The sequence below is a fragment of the Heptranchias perlo genome, chromosome 8, assembly GCF_035084215.1.
Source record: "Heptranchias perlo isolate sHepPer1 chromosome 8, sHepPer1.hap1, whole genome shotgun sequence".
Taxonomy (NCBI): Eukaryota; Metazoa; Chordata; class Chondrichthyes; order Hexanchiformes; family Hexanchidae; genus Heptranchias; species Heptranchias perlo.
In genome coordinates this window covers 86,351,689-86,373,940 of record NC_090332.1, presented here as the reverse complement: position 1 = coordinate 86,373,940, position 22,252 = coordinate 86,351,689, and the positions used below count along the sequence as shown (strand labels likewise).

The window sequence follows — 22,252 nt, the reverse complement described above, 5'->3', positions numbered from 1 at the left end:
GACGTCCCAAAACACTTTACAACCATTGAAGTACTTTCTGAAGTGTAGTCACTGTTGTAATATAGGAAACGCGGCAGCCAATTTACGCACAGCAAGGTCCCACAAACAATGAAATAAATGATCAGATCATCAGTTTTTAAATTTGATTGTTAGCTACAATTCCAAATTATTGCAGGCACCTGGTTCATTTGGCATTCTGAAGGCCAATGCAAATGGTGCAACGGTAATGTAAAGTTGGACACAAGATGGCCTTGCTCTCTTGGAACCACAAGACAATTGAAACCAACATTCTATTTAATCATCTGCTGACCTCCCTCTTTGATAGCACTGTGTGATGATCTAACACTTCAATGTCCCAACAAACATACTGCAGATAGTAAAGGGTAAAATAAATAAAGGTCATGAAGAGTCAACTATGAAATACTTCTGGGAGGTTGTATTTGAAGTATCACAATAAAAAAATCTCCCCCCACCAAAAAAAAACCTTTGGAGAGGATTAAAAAAAATACTAACTTACAAGTTTGTTCTCTGCAAAGTTTATTTGTAAGAATTTTTGGCAGAATTCATGCAGTATTCATAGAACAGCCTTCCTTCCTTCATACTGCTCGGGATAAGTGCAGATCAAGAGGATTGGTTTTCATTTAAATGTAGATAGCATCTGATATCATTTATTCCCTAAGGATTCTGCTGTCTAAATATTTTGCCGTGTCCTCTCAATTTACTTCCCATTTCACTCCTTTATAAGTTCGATTTAAAAAAAAGATAATTCAACTCGTTAATAGAGTGCATTTTAGCAAACGAGAAGCAGAATCTATCAAAACGTTTCTTGGACTCATTCACTTTTCACTGGCACCCCCCACCCCCCCCCCTGCTTTGACTCCCCCTAGTGTCTGAAATGCACTCGCCTAAGCTTCATTATTCTTACCTCACCCACTGCCAAGGCAAGCCCTGCCTACCTGTGACCTCATCAGTCTATTCAACTACTGGTAGACAAAGCTTTAACTTCAGAATTTCTGGAGAGCTCCACTTGCCTGACTATAATGCTCCCCACTCGCACCCGTAGCAGTGCAGGAGGACTGAATGGGCATGGTACAGACAGATATTCTCACTGCTTTTTGCCGGTTGCTTTAAGACAGACAAAATGTTTGCTTCCTACCATTTCTGGTTAACAAGCTGGAATGATTAACTGCTGTGTGCACAGACGCAGGATGCTTGAAGTTTCTTCTTTTTAACCTGGTAAGTGTTTATGGCTACTTTTGTAACAAAGATGAGAATAGCTTATGATACGAGGCTGGAAATAATAGCGAGGAAGGGTACCGTGACAATTGTTCTCCTAATAGACACAGGAAATCAATAAGATTTCAGCACCGATAAAGGCTGAACACAGTACCTACACAGCCAACACTGCCTGGGGAAGCAAGCTGGTTTGAAATCTGTATCATGAGCCATATCTTAAGATTGCAAAAACAGCAACTCCATGTATTTCACTGATGTAGCTATCAAACTAAACTAACCCAAGTCCAATTTGTACCCCGAGATATGAGCAGATTTATACTTCCATTTTTCCTCCCCCCCTCAGTCTCCCTTTCTCTACCTTGGTTCTCACTTTTTTAAAAAAAAAACCCTCCTCCAGTTTGCTGTGTCTTACACAGATTTTTTTTGTTAAAATAACTGATGTGACAAATGAAAAAAAATGATCACACAGCAGTGTGGCATGAAACCTGGCAGCTTCCTTAACGTTTCAAACCTCTCAAACACAGGCAGCAGCTTTAATGCAACTATAACGCTGGATTCCAGATCTCAGCATTTCCAAACCTGCAAGCAAATACTAATTTTTTTTTTGCAACCACTTACGTCTCCGTTTATACCAAAGTCCTGACACACTATAGTGTTAAGAATTCACATCAGCAGAAAGTAAAAATAATAAAATGAACTGAATACAGATAGACCGAACGATACCCCTTAATCTAATGGTACTGCAGTAAACAATCCAATCGGGTCAATATTTGTTTCAGTCAGAAACGTAACAAGCTGGTAAAATCCTAGCAATACCTAATTGGATTTTAGGTATCGTATTATCAAGATTTAGCTCAAGCATCCTAGTCAGATTAGCCCAGCCATAAAGTTTTTTTTTAATATATGACTACTCAGAACGTGGCAATTAAAAAGTCAGTTATTCATACACGTATGGAAATGTAACACTTAACAATGTTGTAAAGTCATTAAAGTTCTGCAGTTCTATTGTCTGGTAAGATGACATGAAAAATCATATTCCTCTCTTCCAAGTTAATTTTAAGTGAATAGTTACCCTTCCTGCCCCCCCAATGGCAATCATGACCATGGTTTACTGAGGTGATATGGAGAAACTCCATTGAAAATCTTGTGATCAGACTAAAATGACAGCAACATTATCTTTAACATGGATAGTAAGGAGACAAGCTAGACACTTCCCTCCTTCGCCCCCCTCCCCAAACACATAAATGGGTGTGTAACGCAACAAAGGGTTTTTTTTTGACTCCAGAGACCAAAACCACAATTATAAATTACACCCAACAGACTACAAACTGGCATCTGTACAAAAACAGCAATTTAGACTAGCTTTCGCTTAATAAAATGCAACACTGCGCTGAAGTCAGCAATGACGGAATAAACAGCACAGGAAGTTATGCTAAAACAAATCAACTTCCCAACAATTCACAGCTTTCTTTTTTTTAAAAAAAAAACCCGGAGGCTGCTGTGGTTTCTCTTGACAGAAGGTTTCGTCGTAATTAAAGCAAATTAAGGTGAACACCAGCAGTAAACATCTGATCCGAGGGTCCTTTATGGCCGGTATCTTGCAGTACCTATCACCCCCAAGTGGGCAAAAGCTATACAGGAGCAATTGCAGCCACGTTTCAACCACTGCAAAGAAAACATCAGCACTGAAAGGAATAAAAACAAGAGAATCTTTCACCTTATCTACGAACATGCTGTAAAGTCATATTGTTTCGATTAACTGAATCTGGAACAGATTTAGGATCTTGTAACATTTTAGGCCACAAAATTCCAATTAAAAAGGGTAGCATCCGATTCTGCATGGATGAGGCTCATTCTATTTTTAATTTGCTCGCAAAAACAATGTTTGAGTTTCAAGGAATTTTTTTTTTAAAAACTACTTTAAATAAAAGCGAGCCATTTAGATAAAGAATCTTCTGGTCAAGCCAATTGTCCTCCTGTTTTAAATAAAATTTAGAAGTCAATCTAGCAGGCTATTCACACAAAAGACTGGTATTATGATGTTTTAAAGAAATTTTGTTCAAGAATGTGGAACCCTCCAATGCCATAAATGTTTACAATCAGGATTAAAATTCTGTTTCCACTAAGATGGTCGTTTCAAGAGTCTGGTTAATACTTTATTCAACAGCTGCCCCCATCCTACAGAAGCTGCACGTTTACTAATGCACGACCGTAATATACAGCAGAACATGAATTGCACAAAAAAAACCTCAGTTTTAAAAGGAGTTAATTAGGAGGAGAACGGCAAACAGAAGAAAAGCTCACACACATTCCTACGCCGTCAGTTAGCTTCTTTGTATAAACAGGCTTCGGGTTTCAAGACTAGTGCAATCTTTTAGTGGCTAAAATACAAAAAAAAATCACGAGCCCTGAAGAATGATTAGCAGCTTGAATTGGAGGGGGGGAATGGGGAAACAGAGGAAAAAAGAGTGGCAGAAAGAGAATATTTGTAATCTTTGATAGATTTCAAAATTTGTGTGTAAGCATAACATCACGAGCCCTGAAGAATGATTAGCAGCTTGAATTGGAGGGGGGGAATGGGGAAACAGAGGAAAAAAGAGTGGCAGAAAGAGAATATTCGTAATCTTTGATAGATTTCAAAATTTGTGTGTAAGCATAACATACTGGCATGTCTTTTGGGGAAACATTACAGACTTGGTAAAACTTCTTTCCTTGTAATATTCCATTTAGAGTCTGTAAGGGAAAGCAAAAAAGCTCCCCTGCACTTGGGGTAACAAACCCAGCCTTTGTTCTTAATTCTGATATTTACAGGTACAAGATACCTTAGAAACCATGCAAATAGCTTTGGGGGCCATAACTGGCACGGAGCCAATGACAAGAAATGGGAAAAGGTTTGTAAAATTAACTTTTCACAATGGAGAACATAAAAAGTTTGGTGCTGTTTATTCTAAAATTTGTCCGCAAGTTTTTTTTTAAAACCCGGTTTTAAAAGTGGCCCCATTGATAGAGTTTAATTAAATTTCCACCGCAAAATTATTGCACTAACCTGTTTCAAGTTAAAATTTAAAAGATCAAATTTTTCCAAAATAGGCAACATATAGAATCTGATTGTGAAAGTAAGACTTGTGTGATTTTCCTTATTAATGTAATCACCACTTAGCCAGCTCCTACTGCCTACAGAAAACGTTCTCAACAGTGAAGGGACTAAGAAATCCATTTGAAAAAACAGCAAGGGTAACCCAAGACCTTCCTGTTTTGCGGCCTGCAACTGTAATATTTAGCAATCAAGACCAACAATGTCTCATTGGTAACGCTGAAGAACATATTTAATGGATCATAGTAAGGACAAAAAACGCATGTTGCCTGGAATATTCTAATATAATCCAAGGAGCTGGAGCACTATCATTTTGTGCTTTAGACAGTTACTTACCGCACAAGAAGCCAAGCTGCTATAGTTACTCCATTGTTTAACTGCATTAGCCTTAATGCACAATGATAGAAGCTGAAGTGATGATGTGCATTTTGTTTTAGAAATGCTCAATTTAACGCTGACTTGTAAAGTTAATGAAGCATCATCAGGTCCGTCTATCATTAACCTCTGAGCACAATCAGCACCCACTAAGAGGGATTGGAATCAGTGCACTATTTTAGAAAAACAAGCACATTCATTTGTGCAAATAGTGTCGTTGCCGAGATTAAGCAGCGCCAACATCTATGCACAATACCTCCCAGCTTCAAGGATTTAGAAACGTCTGGAGCTTCTTCGATTCTGAACAAAAGAGGAGGATACTTCTGCAAGGCATGATCAGGAGGGGGTCTCGGGCAGCACCGTGATGAGGCACACCAGCTTCTTGTGAGGTGACATTGCGAGGCTTAGTCAAGTAAAGGTTTAAGCAAGATATTAGGTAACAATTCTTTTTGAAAATGGGTGAGGGGGATAGTTCTCTACTCACAGCTTTGGAATTGTAGTGCTTCAGATAAAATAGTAGAGACTGTCCAATAGTTTTACAAGTACAATAGAAATCTAGTACTAACTCCAATATGTATCGCAGACAGAGAAGCTGTTCCAGTCTATCCAAAAAAGGTTTCAAAATTGAAAATTGAATTAATATCTGTGGGGGGGGCAGGAGGGCAATTCATACTACATTGGAGACTGGTACAATGGGCCATAGCAGCTTATGTCCAGTAAGTCAGATGATAATCCTTTGCCAACAATATATGTTGGTTAAACACGGGCAGGCATATCCCCATCAATGAGCACATAAAACATTTAACTGAAACATCAAAAATTATTCTTGCTTCTCTTCTCTGTGTTACTGTTAGATTCATTTCAGTTTCTGTACGGACTGCATTATCAAAACAAAACTGACATCCCGTAACTTTTTTTTTTCATTTATTACCCTTGACATCACTCGCTGTACAAGGCATGCATTAATCTGCTGCAGCTTAAAAACAGGGGCCAATCACTACATACGTACATTAAAAAAAAAACTGAGCTGTTTAGAAGTGAAAATTAATCATGCCACTGTGCCATGATTGCCAGTTTCCACAGCATATTGATGTCAAGCATCCTGACATGGGTAATAGATCAAACTATTATTATTAGTTTGGGTCTAAATCTGATACATTATACCAATTTACATAGAATTAACTAGTTGAATTTTGTTACTGGTCCTCTGTGCCATTTAGCTATCAAGTATTTACACAGTATATATTCCAGAAGGTTAAAAGCTTTACAATGAGACCTACCCAAGAGTTGCTTACGTGCAACACAGGTGCAGGTCTGAGACAATAAAAAAAATGACAAGTCACGACAACACATCCCAAAGCAACTCTAATCATTTATTTCCCTGTCGCAGTAATTTCAGAATGCAGTTTTAACTTTCTCTGAAGTTGTATGGCTATATGTGGTGACCGTATTATAACAATCAATGTGTACCAAAAGACTGTTTTCACAGACATCATTGAAACCTTTCCACAGTTCAATGGTGCCAACGTACAGATTACAGCAGCTGTCTGTATAAGTGTGAAGAGGTGTAAAATCTGACAGAGAAACTTCTCAGGGTGGGGGAGGGTGAAGGTGGATATGCTTTGGAATAAAATGATGGCCATCACATTCCCCCTGCACTATTATGCTAAATATGTTGCTAATAAAAATTGATCCAACAACAGCACAAATCCCCCAAGCAACCCTGCAGAATGATACGGGGCATTTAAAAGAGAATGAGCATTATTCGAAGGATGCACAGCTCCCAAAAAATCTTTAGATAAAGCATCACAACCGTATAATATTACTGCTTCAATATCCATGATTACGAACATATCAAATGGAATCACATACTCATCGCAGGGACTGAAGTGTATTGCGGACATCGGTAACAATATTATTTAAGTTTATAAGTTTCCTTTTTTTTTAATGGTTTAGTTCTTTATCAGGTGTGTCGCTCTTAAAAAGGGAGCATTTTTGCTTGTATTTTGTTTGATGACGCTTTACCCCAGTGTCTCCTTATGGAGAAAAGGCATAGCCCTGCTGTTAAATGATCAGGAAGCTTATTGCTGAAAACCTTGCTATGACTTTCACTTCTACTTGGCATTTGCTATCAGGCTTCATTATTAATTAAGGGCTTTACCTAAAAAATCACCCTGCACTGGCTGCCTGACACGGTGTTTAGAGACCAGGCCAGACTGTCTGCACAAAGGAGGGTCATTTCATTTTGTACCACAATCTCAGCTATTAACGACTCACTGACAGAGGAAGGTGAGCAACAGCTTCAGAAAAGGTGAGGGCTGAACACAGAGCACGGCAACAGGGTTCCCCCCACTTCTGTTTGGTTAGGATCACAGTAGCTTTTGACATGCAAAGACGTTCTTTGCTGCTATCACCACAGATGCAAACAGGCAGGGCAAGGCCGGGAAGCACATACAATCAGAAGCCAAGCTAAGGGGGCTTTATGAAAACCACAACAGCTCAACTAATCCCCGAGTCAGAAACGGTGTCCACTTTCAAAGAGTTGTCACGCCTTTTATCCTGCTGCAATTTGGAGAGGGGGAAAAAAGGAAATAAGTCCTTTGGTACACAAGAAACTTAATGAGCTTCAGTGCTTTCACCAAAACAGACTGTTTTTTACCTTCTGAACAAGACTACTGCCAGTGGGGGTTTGCATAACAAATGTGTTAAAAACGAGCTAGTTTAAAATCTTAAAAGGAAAGCTAAATATCATTAGACCTTTGGTGTTTGCAGAATTCTGGCTGGCGTTGGGTATCACAGTTATAAGGTATGCTCACTCCAGTCTTCCACTCACTTTGACATAATTTAAAAAGGTTCTCTTGCCAAACAACTCCTGAGTACAGTGTGTAAATGGATGTTAAAACCCTGTCATGTCATCCCTAGAGTGCATTAATTGCCACTTGGAGCCTTTGATCATATATCAAAACGATTGATTTTTTTTCCACAAGCTTAATTTGCTGTTTTGTTTTTCCAAAAAAAAGTCACAGCAGAGGCAAACTTGCTGTCTAAGTAATATGCAAATCTCACACACAGTCTGAAATGACCACTGAATAATCTATACTCCTCGTTACATTCCCTTTTCCCTTATAGTATTACTGTTAATTGTATCCATGTGATTTATATTAATTAATGTTAATTGTATTCAGGCGGTGGGTATCAATTGGGGACTCTTGTATCCATTTATAGGCGGGAGCTTATCTAGGGGGTGCACAGTGTGTAAGGGGGATCTCTGTGAATAGAGGCTTGGAAGCAACTGAAGACCAGGCTCTAGTATTCTATTCTTCACCACCTGGCTATCCAGTTTATTGCCATTACAATATACTTGCTCATTTATTGAAGAGGTATTAGAACACACATAAAAGTACAGCCATCAAAACAATTCAAAAAGCTGGCACCATAAATTGTCTAGCATTAAGTTTGACTGGTTGGTCTTCAGATTATGCTCTCACACTGGAACCATTAAATGAAGCCCTGTGCAATTTTAATTTTTATAACCTCAATTTCTTTTACCTTGTCCAGCTTTCCAAAATCAGCTACAAATCTTCCAAAACAAACTGATTAGAAATACTAAATATGCTTCAAAATTAAATACATTCTATATTGTAGCGACTCTGTCTCAACTCTTTGTAATTACAATTCAAATTTTTATTCTATGCTGACTTTTCTAATGCTTACCTTAGAGATAAATTGCTTTTTTAAAAAAAAAGTAGGATTCATCAGCCATTTCCAGCCCTCCCAATACTTAAACCCCCCATAATTTCTAAATCATAGAATGATAAAGTACAGAAGGAAGCCATTCAGCCCATCTTGCCTGTGCTGGAAAGGTCTTCTTGGAGGATGTGAGTACCTCTTGGGAGGTGACCTCAAGAGATATACAAGATTTGAAACTGTCCTGAAAAGATGAATCCAGAATATTTTTAATTAAACTAAGAGTTGGACAAGAGAATACAGACTCAAACTGGGCAACATCAAATTTTAGGACTGATGTCATTTAGCTGTTCATACTGAGAGTGATCAACTACATGCACTGGACCTCTGGGTAGGATAGTTGAAGGCAAAAACTCTGAAATCATTTAAAGCTGCTTGAACTTGAGGTTGAGGGAGGGGCTTGGCTACTAGCTCCCAGTGTGCATCTCAGGCAGGCAACGACAACCCCAAAGTGCCAGATTCACTCAGGCCAACGACGGGGAAACCGGTTTCTTGCATCCAGACTTAGCGAATCTGGCACCTATACTCTGGATTGCCATTCGCCTAAGACTTGTATAACAGGAGCCAGCGGGCTGACCAGCCCATGAAACCGCATCTGGGAGGTGACAACATAGCATAAAAGCAACTAAAGAAACAGTTTGACATTCACATCCAAGCTATCTTGTGATTCTGGCCTCTTGCGTATTCCCGATTTTCATCGCTCCACCATTAGCGGCCATGCCTTCATATGCCTAGGCCCTAAGCTCAGGAAATCCCTCCCTAAACCTCTATGCCTCGCTACCTTTCTCTCCTCCTCTTAAGACGCTCCTTAAAACCTACATCTTTGACCAAGCTTTTGGTCACTTGTCCGAATATCTCCTTGTGTGGCTCAGTGTCAAATTTTGTGCGATGATCGCTCCTGTGAAGTGCCTTGGGACGTTTTATTACGTTAAAGGTGCTAAATAACTGCAAGTTGTCATTGTTGTTCGGCTTAGCTGGATAAACTTCCAGCAACTGCATGTGGAAAGATTTCCCCCCACCCAACATAACGCCTAAATTGAATTCAAATAGTAACATTTAGATATTGCACATATGCCTAGAGGAAATCAATAAACAGAACGATCTCTACAGTTTCAAATGTTGACCTCCTTTGGCTCAAAATATGTGAAGACAGCATTAACAGAGGCTCCAAGTTACAATGAAACCTCTTCTCATGGCTGCTTGTTTAAGAGTCAACAGCAGTATCTCTCATCACAGCTTTGGTGTCTGTTGCACCTCAGACGCAGCCCATTATCAATGGAATGGTTCTTGGCGCCCAGCTGCAAGGAGTGTTGTGGAAATGAGGCAGTGCCTATCACTTTCAGCTAAAGTGTCTGGTGTGATCTGAAGCAGTCACTCCAGTTAATGAAGGAAATGGATAGTGGTTAATGTGTCTCCCCATCAATCCTTGTGGTTATTTTATCGTTTGTATTAAAACATGACAGAAAAAAATTCTAATTCACCAAGAGTGATAATGCTGGAAAATATACAGACCTCTCAGCATCTGTAAAGAAACCAGAGAAGTTACTATCGGGATCTCTATCCAAAATATTAACCTATCGTTTCTCTGTACAAATGTCGATGAGCCCGCTAGTGGACTATTTTAGGTTTACAGCATTTGTAATTTCTTCCTTTCATCGTGAATGTAAAAATTAATAATACTACTACATGAGCTTTAGAAAATCATTCCAAATTGTGGTAAAATTTATTGCACAACCAGAATTTACGTTTACTATTTTATGTACAGCGTATTTTTGTAACAATAAAAATTTGGAGGGAGATAAAGAGAGAGAGAGAGAGAGAGAGAGAAAGTGCATACTTTTAATGTAGAAAGATTCCAAGGCACTTCAGAGGCACAAGGCAAGAAACTGGGTGCTGAGCCAAAAGGAGGAGATATTAGGAGAGGTCCTTTAAATAATTTTTAAAAGAGAGATTCAATTGAGAAGCACAATCCAGCCATGGTGATCGGGTATCAGGCCCATAGTCAAACAGCATGCCAATGTCCACGCTCACACGCAAAAAAATAGCCACCTGTCTGAGGTAGCAGATGGGCCCACGGGCAAGTCTACACAGCAGAATAAGTGAGTGCCTTCCCAAAATAATCGTATACAATTTCTAACTGCTATATTTTTGCTGAAACTAATAAAGTAGCAACATCAATCAAATCAAGGTGCAAAATGAATTTGAAGTGAAGTGAATTTGATTAGAAACAGATTTCAATCTCATCTTAAAAAGCGGACAGAATGAATATTACCTGGGCTAATGTATAGTATGTTAAAAAGCATCTACTGTAATATGTAAAAGAAAATTGAGGCATTTTCATCTTTTAAAATGCAAATACCACAGCATCCTAATAGTGGGTACATGCACCATGCGGTTTGGTACTTGAAGTCCTGGAGCTTTGATCCCTGCTGTGTGCTGCATGAATTGTTTTCAGCTGGAGTCTCACTATGCCAGGGATAGTGGCGGTGGTGAGGGCTCCTGGCCCTGATCACCAACGATTCCTGCTGGAGATGAGACGGGGACAAGGCCTGGCCTTGGTTGTCTGTAGTTGGATGTACTGTTATACCACTCGTGGTAAAAAAATGGTCATCACGGTGAGATGCCAGAGCAACTGCACCTTGCGTGGACCACTCCACCCCTTCCCCCATTAAAAGCTCTGATGTAACTTATGTACCTTTTAAAAAACAAATATACAACGTAAAATATAACATGGCCCTGACTAAAACTCACTTTTTGAAATGCTCCCAGAAACCCTTAAAAGATTTTTTAGGGCGTCGTGAACTTTCGCGTAAATAATTCCATTTTTTTTGTCCAACCCACGAAAGAACCTTCAGTAGTTGAACAGCTTCAGTGACTATTGTAGTCACCCTTAACCTAACATGGGACAGTGTTTAGCCCTGCAGTCACATTTGGTGCCCCATATTTTCAGGCCCCTGTTATGCTTGCAGGACACCATTAATGGTGGTGAAGCAAAATTGACAAGTTTATGCTCAGGCATTTCAATTTTAGGCCAACATTATCCACCATTCTCTGCAACTGCCATAGTTGAAAGAACCGACTGTTCAAAAATTAGAGAAGAACAATTAAATGGAACAATGTGGATTTTCACAGATCCAGCACATTATACTGCACAAAAAGGCCTATAATTCAAGTAAGGCATCAGAAAACTCTGCCTTTATTTCAAACTCTTGTTAATTTAAAAGTTGCAACAGCCAGTGCATAAACAAATGTGATATTTAAATTTCTTAACAGTTCTTTAATATTACCGTTTCAGTATGAAATCTGCTTTTCATGAAGGAATAATTTAACGAGATTTACAAAGCATCTAACATTGGCTGTCAGGGTAGAGAAATAACGCATGCAAAACCTACTGCATGACTCCACTGCTATTTATAATCAGCCAAGGCAGGTGCCAGCATTTACAAAAACATTTTCTCCACAAACTGCTGATTTAGACTGACTGCAATTACTATTTTCTTAAGCCACCATCACAGACTGGCGGATGTTTGAAGGCAAAAACCTGCCATGTAATTGCCAAAGCTGGCCCCCACGGTGATTTCTTGATATTGGTACAGTAGTACACTGTGGCATGTTGATAAGATAAGATATATTCGTTACGTAGTAATCAGGCTATTCCATCCAGCCACTGACACTATCAGAATCGAATGCCAAGAGTAATTGATGCCTGAAATACAGCTTAAAGGCTTTAATTACGTCAGCCTAAATTCTATCAAAATTGTGCTTTCAGTATGCTACCCATCGCCTCTCCTCATTGTGTTCACAGGTCAAAATTCTGCAGAAAGAATATTCTATGAACATCGAGCAACGCCGAACGAAAAAACTCTCTCGCAACATTTTGTTTGAAAGTGAAATATTTCCAGGTGGAAGGAATTAGAGTTGACATAATCTGACCCTTCTCCTTCCTCTCCCCCCCTCCCCCTTACACCTCAGTGACCAGGAACACGTTTTGACTTGAAGGAACTGGAAGCTTTCCAGAAGAGGAAAGGGGCTAAAACTAAAAAAAAACATATCTTAAGGACACTAACCCTTTAAAGAGTGCACGCATGGTGCATGACGTGGGACCAAGTATAAATCTGCAGTTCCCCCTGCGACTGGAACACTGAAACATCACAGATCACCGTTGCTCAAGCTTCAGTTACATGAATGGTTTCCTCGATGTAGAGTTTGACGTTACTGTTCTCGACGACACTGCAGAAAAGGGGCTTTCAATATACACAAAGGAGCTAATTCAAGTCACAGCTGTGGAGAACAACAAAAAGAGGTCTATTTGTGTCAGCTTTTTATTATAAAGTGAAGATTCAAAGGAAGTAAAATACAACTTCCCCAAGAGTGACGGGAAGTTAAGGGATTTCTACAAGCAGAGGTGCTTTTATATGCTGATCTGGCAATTGTAAAACTATGCTGGCATGTTCACTGAAGGCTTGGGGACAAGTCAGGTGGCCTGGAATGTAAACCAGGATCAGTTGTGTAAACATCAAGACGACAGGAAATAACTACTGTGCTGGAGGGACTAAACTGGAGCATCATTCTGAGAGAAAGGAAATCCTATCTGGACATGTTAAATTCATGTTCCAAGATTTTTCTTTTACAAGCACAAGATTTTCTGGAATGCACTAAATGTGGTAAGATTACTTTTTTTTAAATGTCAGCGCAGATTAGGAATAACTGTAAGCAGTCACACAGCATTACACTGATATAGTAATAAAATGATGCTAATTGTATTTTGAAGAGCAGATGGCTATTTCACTTGAAGTTTGGATTACAAAAAGCATTACAAGTATTTTCTTCTGAATGCTGGCGTGAATCGTTACCAGGCAAATAAAAATGCTCATTTTATCTTTCTGGCTTGTGTAACATGACAAAATAGAGTGAAACAAACAACAAGTGTAATGCAGAGAAGGCTGCTCTAAGAGGCTGCTATACACTTTATGTATAGAGTTTACATTTACTCAAGCTAGATTTTGTTCCAAGGTAGGGGTGACAGACTCTCATGAATGTTGTTTTCTTCAAATACTGATAAACAAACGCCACTTTCCTTGAAGTGTCAAGCTTCTGTAACCAGGGCTTATATCACATTTTCCTCCTTGGTTTTTCTAAGTACACACTTTTAGCTTAATGAGAACAAAAGCTCGAGACAAACTACTATCAACACAACTGAAGAGGGCAACCAGCCTCAGAGTGTACTCAAGACGAGCGCTAAATAAAAACAACTGTTATATCTTTTTTTTAGGAAACCAGCACAAACCACAAAACAATCCACAGCCTGCAGTTCTGATCTGAAGATAAGCAAGAACCTTTTTGCTAGAAGGAAGCCATTCCAGAAAAACTGAGACCAGGTACGAGTCTGTTCACAAGGATTTAGAAGCAGAACGGTAGAGCGCAGGACAATAAAATTAAAATTCACTGTTTGCAAAAGCTGCCATTTTTAGGGATGTTTAGTTCAAACATTTTTTTTTAGACTGCTACTGCCGTAAAGTGTTATTTTCCTATGGCTCGGTTTATATATAAATATCTTTTCTCTGCCTTCAAGGTTTTAAAGAACTGAGTGGCCCCGCCGAACAAAAATGTCATTAAACATGATCAGCAAGATCTGGAGTTTCTTTGTGTGGGCCGGCATGGGATTATTTCTGGGACTGATGACACAATCAGTCACCGTGGCATCATGCCCCTCAGTATGTCGGTGTGATGGAGGTTTTGTGTACTGCAATGACCGAGGTCTGACATCAATACCGACTGGAATTCCGGATGATTCCACAACCCTCTTCCTGCAGAACAATCAAATTAACAATGCTGGAATTCCAAGAGAACTCCTGAATTTGCTGAAGGTGGAAACCATTTACTTGTACAGCAACAGCTTGGATGAGTTCCCTATCAATGTACCAAAATACATTAAAGAACTTCATTTGCAGGAAAACAACATACGAGCAATTTCCTTGCATTCACTTTCCAAAATACCCTATCTGGAAAAGCTGCATTTGGATGATAATTCAGTCTCTGCTGTTAGTATTGAAGAAGGTGCCTTTCAAGACAGTAAATATCTCAGCTTAATTTTTTTGTCTAGGAATCACCTAAGCAGTATACCCTTAGGACTCCCCAGCACTATCGAAGAACTACGGCTGGATGATAACCGTATTGCTACCATTTCAGAGGATGCCCTCAGACATCTTACAGGCCTGAAACGTTTGGTGTTGGACGGCAACTTGTTAACCAATCAAGGGCTTCAAGATAAGGTTTTCACGAACCTCGTGAACCTCACCGAGCTGTCTCTTGTCCGTAACATACTTACTTCTCCTCCAAACCTACCCATATCAAACTTACAGAAGCTCCATCTCCAAGAAAATCATATAAATCAGATTCCATCCCATGCCTTTTCCTATCTCAGACAATTACACCGGCTGGACTTGTCTAATAATAATTTAACCAACTTGCCTCAGGGAATCTTTGATAATCTGAACAACCTGACTCAGCTGCTACTCCGGAACAACCCGTGGTATTGTGGCTGTAAAATGAAGTGGGTTCGCGACTGGCTCCACACACTCCCAACTGGGATCAATGTGCGCGGACTAATGTGCCAATCGCCTGAAAAAGTTAGAGGCATGGCTATTAAGGACCTGGCAGTTGCAATGTTTGACTGCAAAGACATCGCTTCGGAAAATACCTTCACCTCCTTGCAACCCGCCACTGTAACCTCGGTGAGGTTCTCTGCCACCCAGGGACATTGGCCTTCATTCGAGACAAAATGGCCAGTTGGCAAAAAACCAGACCGTGGCAAAAACTACCATCCCACCATGGTCCCAGGGAGAAGGGCAGTCCGAATCAGTGTAAAATCTGTAAGCGTAGATACAATTCACATTAACTGGAAGATTTCTCTGCCTATGACAGCACTAAGACTTAGCTGGCTCAAGATGGGACATAATCCTGCATTGGGATCTATTACTGAAACCATAGTGCATAGCGAGAGAAGTGAATACTTACTCACAGCCCTGGAGCCAGAATCATCCTATCGAATATGTATGGTTCCCATGGAAACCAGCAATGTTTATATGTTAGATGAGACCCCAGTCTGCATTGAAACACAGACTGCATCTCTGAAGATGCACAATCCTACGACTACCCTTAACAGGGAGCAGGAGAAGGAACTTTACAGAAATGCAAGCCTGCCTTTGGCAGGCATTATAGGGGGCGCAGTGGCGGTAATAGTAATTGCTTTACTTGCACTGGTTTGCTGCTATGTGCACAGAACTGGAACCCCTTTCTCAAAGACTTGTGTGTATAATAGAGGCCGGAGAAGGAAGGATGATGATTATGCAGAGGCTGGAACCAAGAAGGATAACTCGATTTTAGAAATTAGAGAAACTGCATTTCAGATGATTCCGATGAACTGCGAGCAAGCAGCAAAGGAGGAGTTTGTAATACACACGATATTCCCACCGAACGGAATGAGTTTGTACAAAAACAACCACAGCGAAAGTAGCAGTAGCAACAGAAGCTACAGAGACAGTGGAATACCAGATTCAGATCACTCACACTCGTGATAATTACAGGAACTGCTAACTGAAAGTGAAAAGTGACTGCAGAAGTGCTTTATTACTTGGAAACACTGGATTTGGACGTACTGGAGGAAACATGACTGTACATTTGCCATATAATTTATATTTAACGAACTTTGTATTAAAAGTTGCAGAATCCAGGTGATTATTGCTGATTGTGCAGTATGGATACCTGACCACTGATTGCAATTCTATATTTTAGTAACTTCTAGTAATTTGTATTTTTTCTTTGATAATCTTAAAAGATTTAAGAGAATTTAAATTTCATGTCCTATTGACGGAAGATTGCTTGTCAACTGTGAAAAGTAGGTTTTCTTACGGTGTTGAACATTCAGAGACTTTTTTAGCCAATTTGAGAACCTTGTAGTTTAAGCACAGGTCCCTTTTCCTAGCTACTGAGAGCAGATGTTCTGCAGATAAATAGTACACTTGGTGAAGACAATTTTAATTCAGGATTTAAGAGGAAACTATGTACGTTGTCCATGCCTGAGTATGTTGCACAGAAATAACTGTATACCTGAAATATGAAAGTGGTTGTAACACATCTTCATTCCAGCTTACGGTCAACATTACTTGCTATTAAGTTTAGAATTTGAGCCACAGATTGCTTTGTTGCCACAAAAGGTACTTTTTAAAAATTAAAACCAAAGTGCATTGTTAGCCCTTTGGCCAGTCTTGTATGTGCCTTGACCAAATGTTAATTGTATTCAGCATTTTAAAATTCGGTAACTTTTTTTTTTCTCCATACTCGTCAATGAGAAAAGCGTGGTCTTTCTGAAGAATAAAACTGAACAAAAATCAACTGCTGCATTACTGGTCTACAATGACAAAAAAAACCAGCTTGCACTTTCTTTAAAAAACAAAAAAAGTATTTTAAATACAAGGTTTTTTATAGGTGATGCACTTCTGTGCTTTGGTGACGGAATATCTTCTTGAAGACAATCCCTAGTTAGGTTGCAATCAATCAGTACAAAACAAAACATTCAAGTGCATAGTGATCCTTGCAAGAACGTATGCTGATACACTAGGGCAAGCTTCAGTATTACGTGCTGTTCATGCCTCCGACGTTAATATAGAAACATGATCTTTGCAACCAACAAATACATGGCTAACTGAACAATACTTACATGTTTGTGAAAGAATAGCTGCGATTTAGCTTAACTTGTTGAATCACCTACTTACGGGATGTTGGAAATGAAAGGCTGACAAAACAAAGGTTTCTTGAATCACATTATCTATCACACATTCCTTCTGGGGCAAAGTGACATTTTTGTTTTCTTAAGTAACACTAAAAATAGCAAGAAAAACTTCTGCTTCTACTACTGGGGAATTAGAGACACAATTTCATTACACATCAGATGGTAATCAAATCTAAGTATTTTTTTTCTGGAGGGAAATCAATTCACTTCAGTGGATTTTACCATTTTCCAACAAAAGAAAATTTCTGAGTAAAATGCTGGCTGATCTGAGTGGTACCGTACCCACTTAATTAATCAAACTAAACCAAATCAAACCTAAACGCAAGACTATAGGCCCATGTCCATGTAAACCCGCTGACAGCTTCCGATTTAGGGATCAAGACTAGAGGTCATCAATATAAGATGGTCACTAATAAACCCAACAGGGAATTCAGGAGAAACTTCTTTACCCAAAGAATGGTTCGATTGTGGAATGGGCTAAATAATTCTTTCTTTCTCCATGAATGCTGCCCGACTTGCTGAATATTTCCAGCATTTTCTGTTTTTATTATAATCTGGTGGTGGACTTGGGACCAAATCTTCCTGTTCTGTCTACTGTTGCTGATACTTAGATTTTAAAAAAAAATATGGTTCATTTATTTTCTGCTTAGTTGCCGACCTGAGAAAATACAGTATTAATCAGGACAGCTCCATTCAAGTCACCTTGTAGAATCAAAATATCGAAATGCACATTACTCCATTGGTTCTTTGCATGCTGCTGGCAACACAAACACAGTTGCTGACTGCAAATTAGAGTTTATACTCACTTGTTCCGTCACCTGGAAGCTTATGATGATGCAAGCAACAGGTCTAGAAATCAAAGGAAATGGTTCCAAAACGCTCTATAGTTAGCCCCACAGTAAAGACTGTATTTTGAGGCTTTTTCCAATTATATACATAGGAACATAGGAATTGCTCGACGAAAAAAGACCAAAGGTCCATCTAGTTCGCTTTCCACCATCCTAGTAGTCGCACAATACAACGACAATGGGAACATAGCAGCTGCCCATTCAGCCCCTCGAGCCAGTTCCACCATTCAATTAGATCATGGTTGATTCGTATCTTAACTCCATTTACCTGCCTTGGTTCCATATCCCTTAATACCCTTACCTAACAAAAATCTATCTTTCAGTTTTGAAATTTTCAGTTGACCCCCAGCCTCAACAGCTTTTTGGGGGACAGAGCTCCAGACTTCCACTCCCCTTTGAGTGAAGAAGTACTTCCTGACGTCACCCCTGAACGGCCCAGCTCTAATTTTAGTCTTTTCTTTTCCAGTGAGAACATACCCAATTTACATAATTGCTCCTGATAATCCAATCCCTCCTTCCCCTTAATCAATCTGGTTGTTCTCTTCTGTATCCTTCCAATAGCTGCAATATTGTTTTTGTACTGTGGCAACCAGAACCGTACTCAGTATTGTAAGTGTGGTCGCACCAATGATTTATAAAGTGGCAGGATTAGCTCGCTAACCTGCTCATTAATGAAATACTGCCTTATAGATCTAGAACATTTTACACATGAATAATAAAATATTTCAGGCACAAGAAAATTTTTTTATATCTTTTAAAGATTTGTTTTTCATTTTGATTACAATTCCTATTAATGTGCAAGAACACAATGAAAAATTACAGGAATACTTTCAGTACAAAGTACTTGCTCACCCATATAATTTTAACAAAACAAATTTGGGGGGAGGGGGGGTGCAGAAATCAGCCCATGTGTAATGCAATAAACTTCTAATCAATCACTCACATGGAAGTTGGTACGTTGGACGACAGAACAATCCAGAGGCACTTTGGGTGGTATAAATTAGGACTGACCGCGTGGACCGCAGAATTTAGGTTGTACAACTTTTCTCGATTCGGAAGTTTCCTTCCACATTTCCCTCCCGGAGGCCCACACCACCAAATTTTCCTGTACATGAAACAAGACGAGCCCATAACCTAGATCACTAAGAACATCAACCAGTGACATTTTTCTCTTTGGGGAAAAAAAATTCAATGAGTAAATTGAAGGAGATTAAACAATGTGAATTTTTTTTTTTAATAAACGGTTTACAAATGGCGTAATATTCTGCATTCAAAGTATTCTTCCATCTAGACCGTCATTCATTGGTAAATCGTAAAAGTGTTAATTGAGGAATCCTACATATTATTAAATTTTTAAAAAATAAAATATTACATTAAGCTGCTTGAATCTCATGGGTTTTACAGCTGAAACCCAGAGACTAAAAGTATTGAACAAAATATGGTCCACTACAATCATTCAAAACTGTAGATAGCAGTTAAGTTACAACGCAGTCCAATAAAGATCATCTTCCCTATCCTCACGATCTTTCACACAGACTGGGCCCAGATTTTGCCAATACAGCTCTGCAACAGGGTGATAGGGAGAGTGAAAGTGGATGAATTGGCTTTATTTCAGAAGACGATGATACTGTTTTTGTTCTGTGATTTGCCAGATACTTTGAACTGAGATTAAGAAATATGGGGGATGTCACGTGTGCAGAACAGAGCCCTACACAATTTGACATAGCAGGTCAGACAATCTGGTGGCACTGCAAGCTATCTTGATAACTATGTTTTAAAACCTTAAGTAGCAGCTTAAGCATTATCAAATATATTTATTAAATGGCAAAATGGAATATGTACACTGCCACTGGGACAAGATTGTAACAGATCAAATCTTCTCCAAGCTGTTACTGATCTTCAAATTCGATAATGATTGATGAAACATTACTGCTGTGATTACCACAGCTTCAGACTTAAAGCACAACCCGAACTACACCTCTGGCAGATTGGAAAAGAAAGAGACAAACATTAAATTTCTCCATCCTTCCTCATCAAACAGCAGTCAAAGTAAATTCAATCAAACAACACCATATAATCTCCAGCAATGGAGGTAATTAGAATCCAATGCTTTTACCTACTTGAGTTCCACACTAAATTGCTAATTGCCAGGAACCAGTCAACACTGAAAGAGTAACAGCTCAGTAATGGCTGGCATTGTTAGGCCTGGTCAGAACTTTTCAGATTTCTGGGAGAATAACAGGACATAATTTTCAGACCTGTTGTATTAGCAACAAGCCATTATGGTCAGTATTTTATAAACCACATGCTTAATAAATGGAAGATCTATTGAATTACCCACAAACTTCACATTTTATTCTAACTAGTAAATAAAGTAGAGGATACCTTTCAGATACAGTAATCCTTATTCTTCAAATGAAGCCATCTTCCATATACCAAATGCAAAGTCAAAACGGGGGTGGAGGGAAATAACTTAAGGAATCTGTCACTTTTAAGATGTTTTCAGCCAGAAACATGCAACCTCAGGCTCACAGGTATCAACTTATTTTTTATTGGAGAAAAGATTAATAATGGACAGGATCTAGATGCTAAAAAGGTACAGAGTCATGAATAACATGGATGTAAACAGATTACCTAGTTGAAGAAGATAAAGACAGAATTGGCAAGCCTCAAGCAAAACCAGACATTACATATTTTCCCTCCTGTCGCGTTAGATATGTGGAACAGACTCCCATCAAACACAAGTAACGCTATGTTGATGAACGTCTTTATAAAGGAGCTGGATATATATCAGGGCAATAGTGGCATTAAGAGTTATATAAGGGTAAATATAAAGACAAATGATTAAATACTCAAAAGGGACATGACAGTCTAATCCTGCTGGGAATATCATATCGGGTCTGATTTTGAAACTTGAATACTACAGAGGCAAATGACGAATTGCTATTGTGAATGTTTCACTTAATCGCCTTGAGAAAGTTCACAGTTTCATCTTTTTGGAAGTCGGACCTATACTTATTCACTCGTCTCAGGAAATTAGGCAAGTTTGTGACTGTACACGCACACCAGTCACCAACTTGGTCAACGCTGCCCAAACCCAAGCCCCATAGAGGCCTGATAATCAGCGGAGAGAGGAAACACCCGTCTCACCTAACCCAGGGCAAACTTGAGTCCGAATGCAGGTGATAGAACCAAAAAGACCGCACTGCATCTAGTCTGAGGCAGGTTATTTTTTTAACTAAGTGATTTCCCCCACTTTTAAGATACGATTTTGAAATGAGCTAGAAGAGAATGCTGATTTCAAAATAAAAACGGTTGCAATCAGTGAATAATAAAATGGGAGCGTTGTGGGAAGTGTGGATGGTGAGCAACACGGTGACACAGCAGGAGGCGGCCAAAACCTTGCAGCCATTTGAAAGAGATGGACGCTGTTATTGAGGGAGGGGCTGTAGGTTTCTTTCCTTCATGATAAACTGAGAGGGGGCGAGCGTCCTGCCTCATCCGTATCTATTGTGCAATTTTGAGAGTCAAGCCGTGCTTTTTAATGCAGCAAATGTGGTATTTGGAATTCGAATACAAATTTAACCTATTCAAAATAAGTGAAATCCTGGTCCACATTCAAGAGGTTTGTATCTGAGAATACGTTCACTCACACTATTAAAAAAAAAGGATTAGAACATTGGTTAATCGTCTTAGTGTACATTGAGTTAACTGATCATAAACTGGGCAGCAGAAAGGGAACTATAATTTGCAGCAATGCCCCAGGGTTAGGCAGGGCAATAAACACCAATGTTCAGGGTGCCTGCTCCGGACGGTCATCGGTGACAACTGCTGAAAATGTGCACATCTGGTCGTGAGACAAGGGCACAAGGAAGTTTGACTGCGCTGCCCCCCCACTTCCCCCCGACCTGCTCAAATAGCCTGCTGACACACACTGTCCAGGCTCAGACATGAAGAGTGATGATATGAGTCCATGGCTGGAGGGGGGGGCCTTGCATCCACAGAATCGCAGGCAAGTAGGCTGCCCTTGTTTTCGAGGAGAGGGCATGAAAAGTGACAGGGAACACGATCGCCCAGAGCAGCGAACAAACAGTGCTCGCCGCTCCGTAGATTTATACTAACCCACTAACTTCGGGCACTTCCTCTAACAGGAAGCGGAGA

At 39.5% G+C, this 22,252-nt stretch overlaps 2 protein-coding genes across 3 annotated transcripts in view; one reads left to right on the top strand and one right to left on the bottom strand.

The window, feature by feature from the left end:
• Positions 1-22,252, bottom strand: part of LOC137324777 (ADP-ribose glycohydrolase MACROD1-like) — an 812,403-nt gene that overhangs the window by 657,311 nt on the left and 132,840 nt on the right. The gene's annotated exons all lie outside the window — the stretch shown is intronic.
• Positions 1,017-16,832, top strand: flrt3 (fibronectin leucine rich transmembrane 3). The gene is made up of 4 exons (XM_067988409.1): positions 1,017-1,236; positions 12,258-13,116; positions 13,725-13,830; positions 14,025-16,832. Exon 4 carries the CDS (start codon positions 14,059-14,061, stop codon positions 16,027-16,029), a length of 1,971 nt encoding a protein of 656 aa, XP_067844510.1. The 5' UTR covers positions 1,017-1,236; positions 12,258-13,116; positions 13,725-13,830; positions 14,025-14,058; the 3' UTR covers positions 16,030-16,832.

Excerpts from the sequence above, each read along its gene's own strand:
- flrt3 (XM_067988409.1), top strand. The coding sequence starts at position 14,059 with ATGTCATTAAACATGATCAGCAAGATCTGGAGTTTCTTTGTGTGGGCC.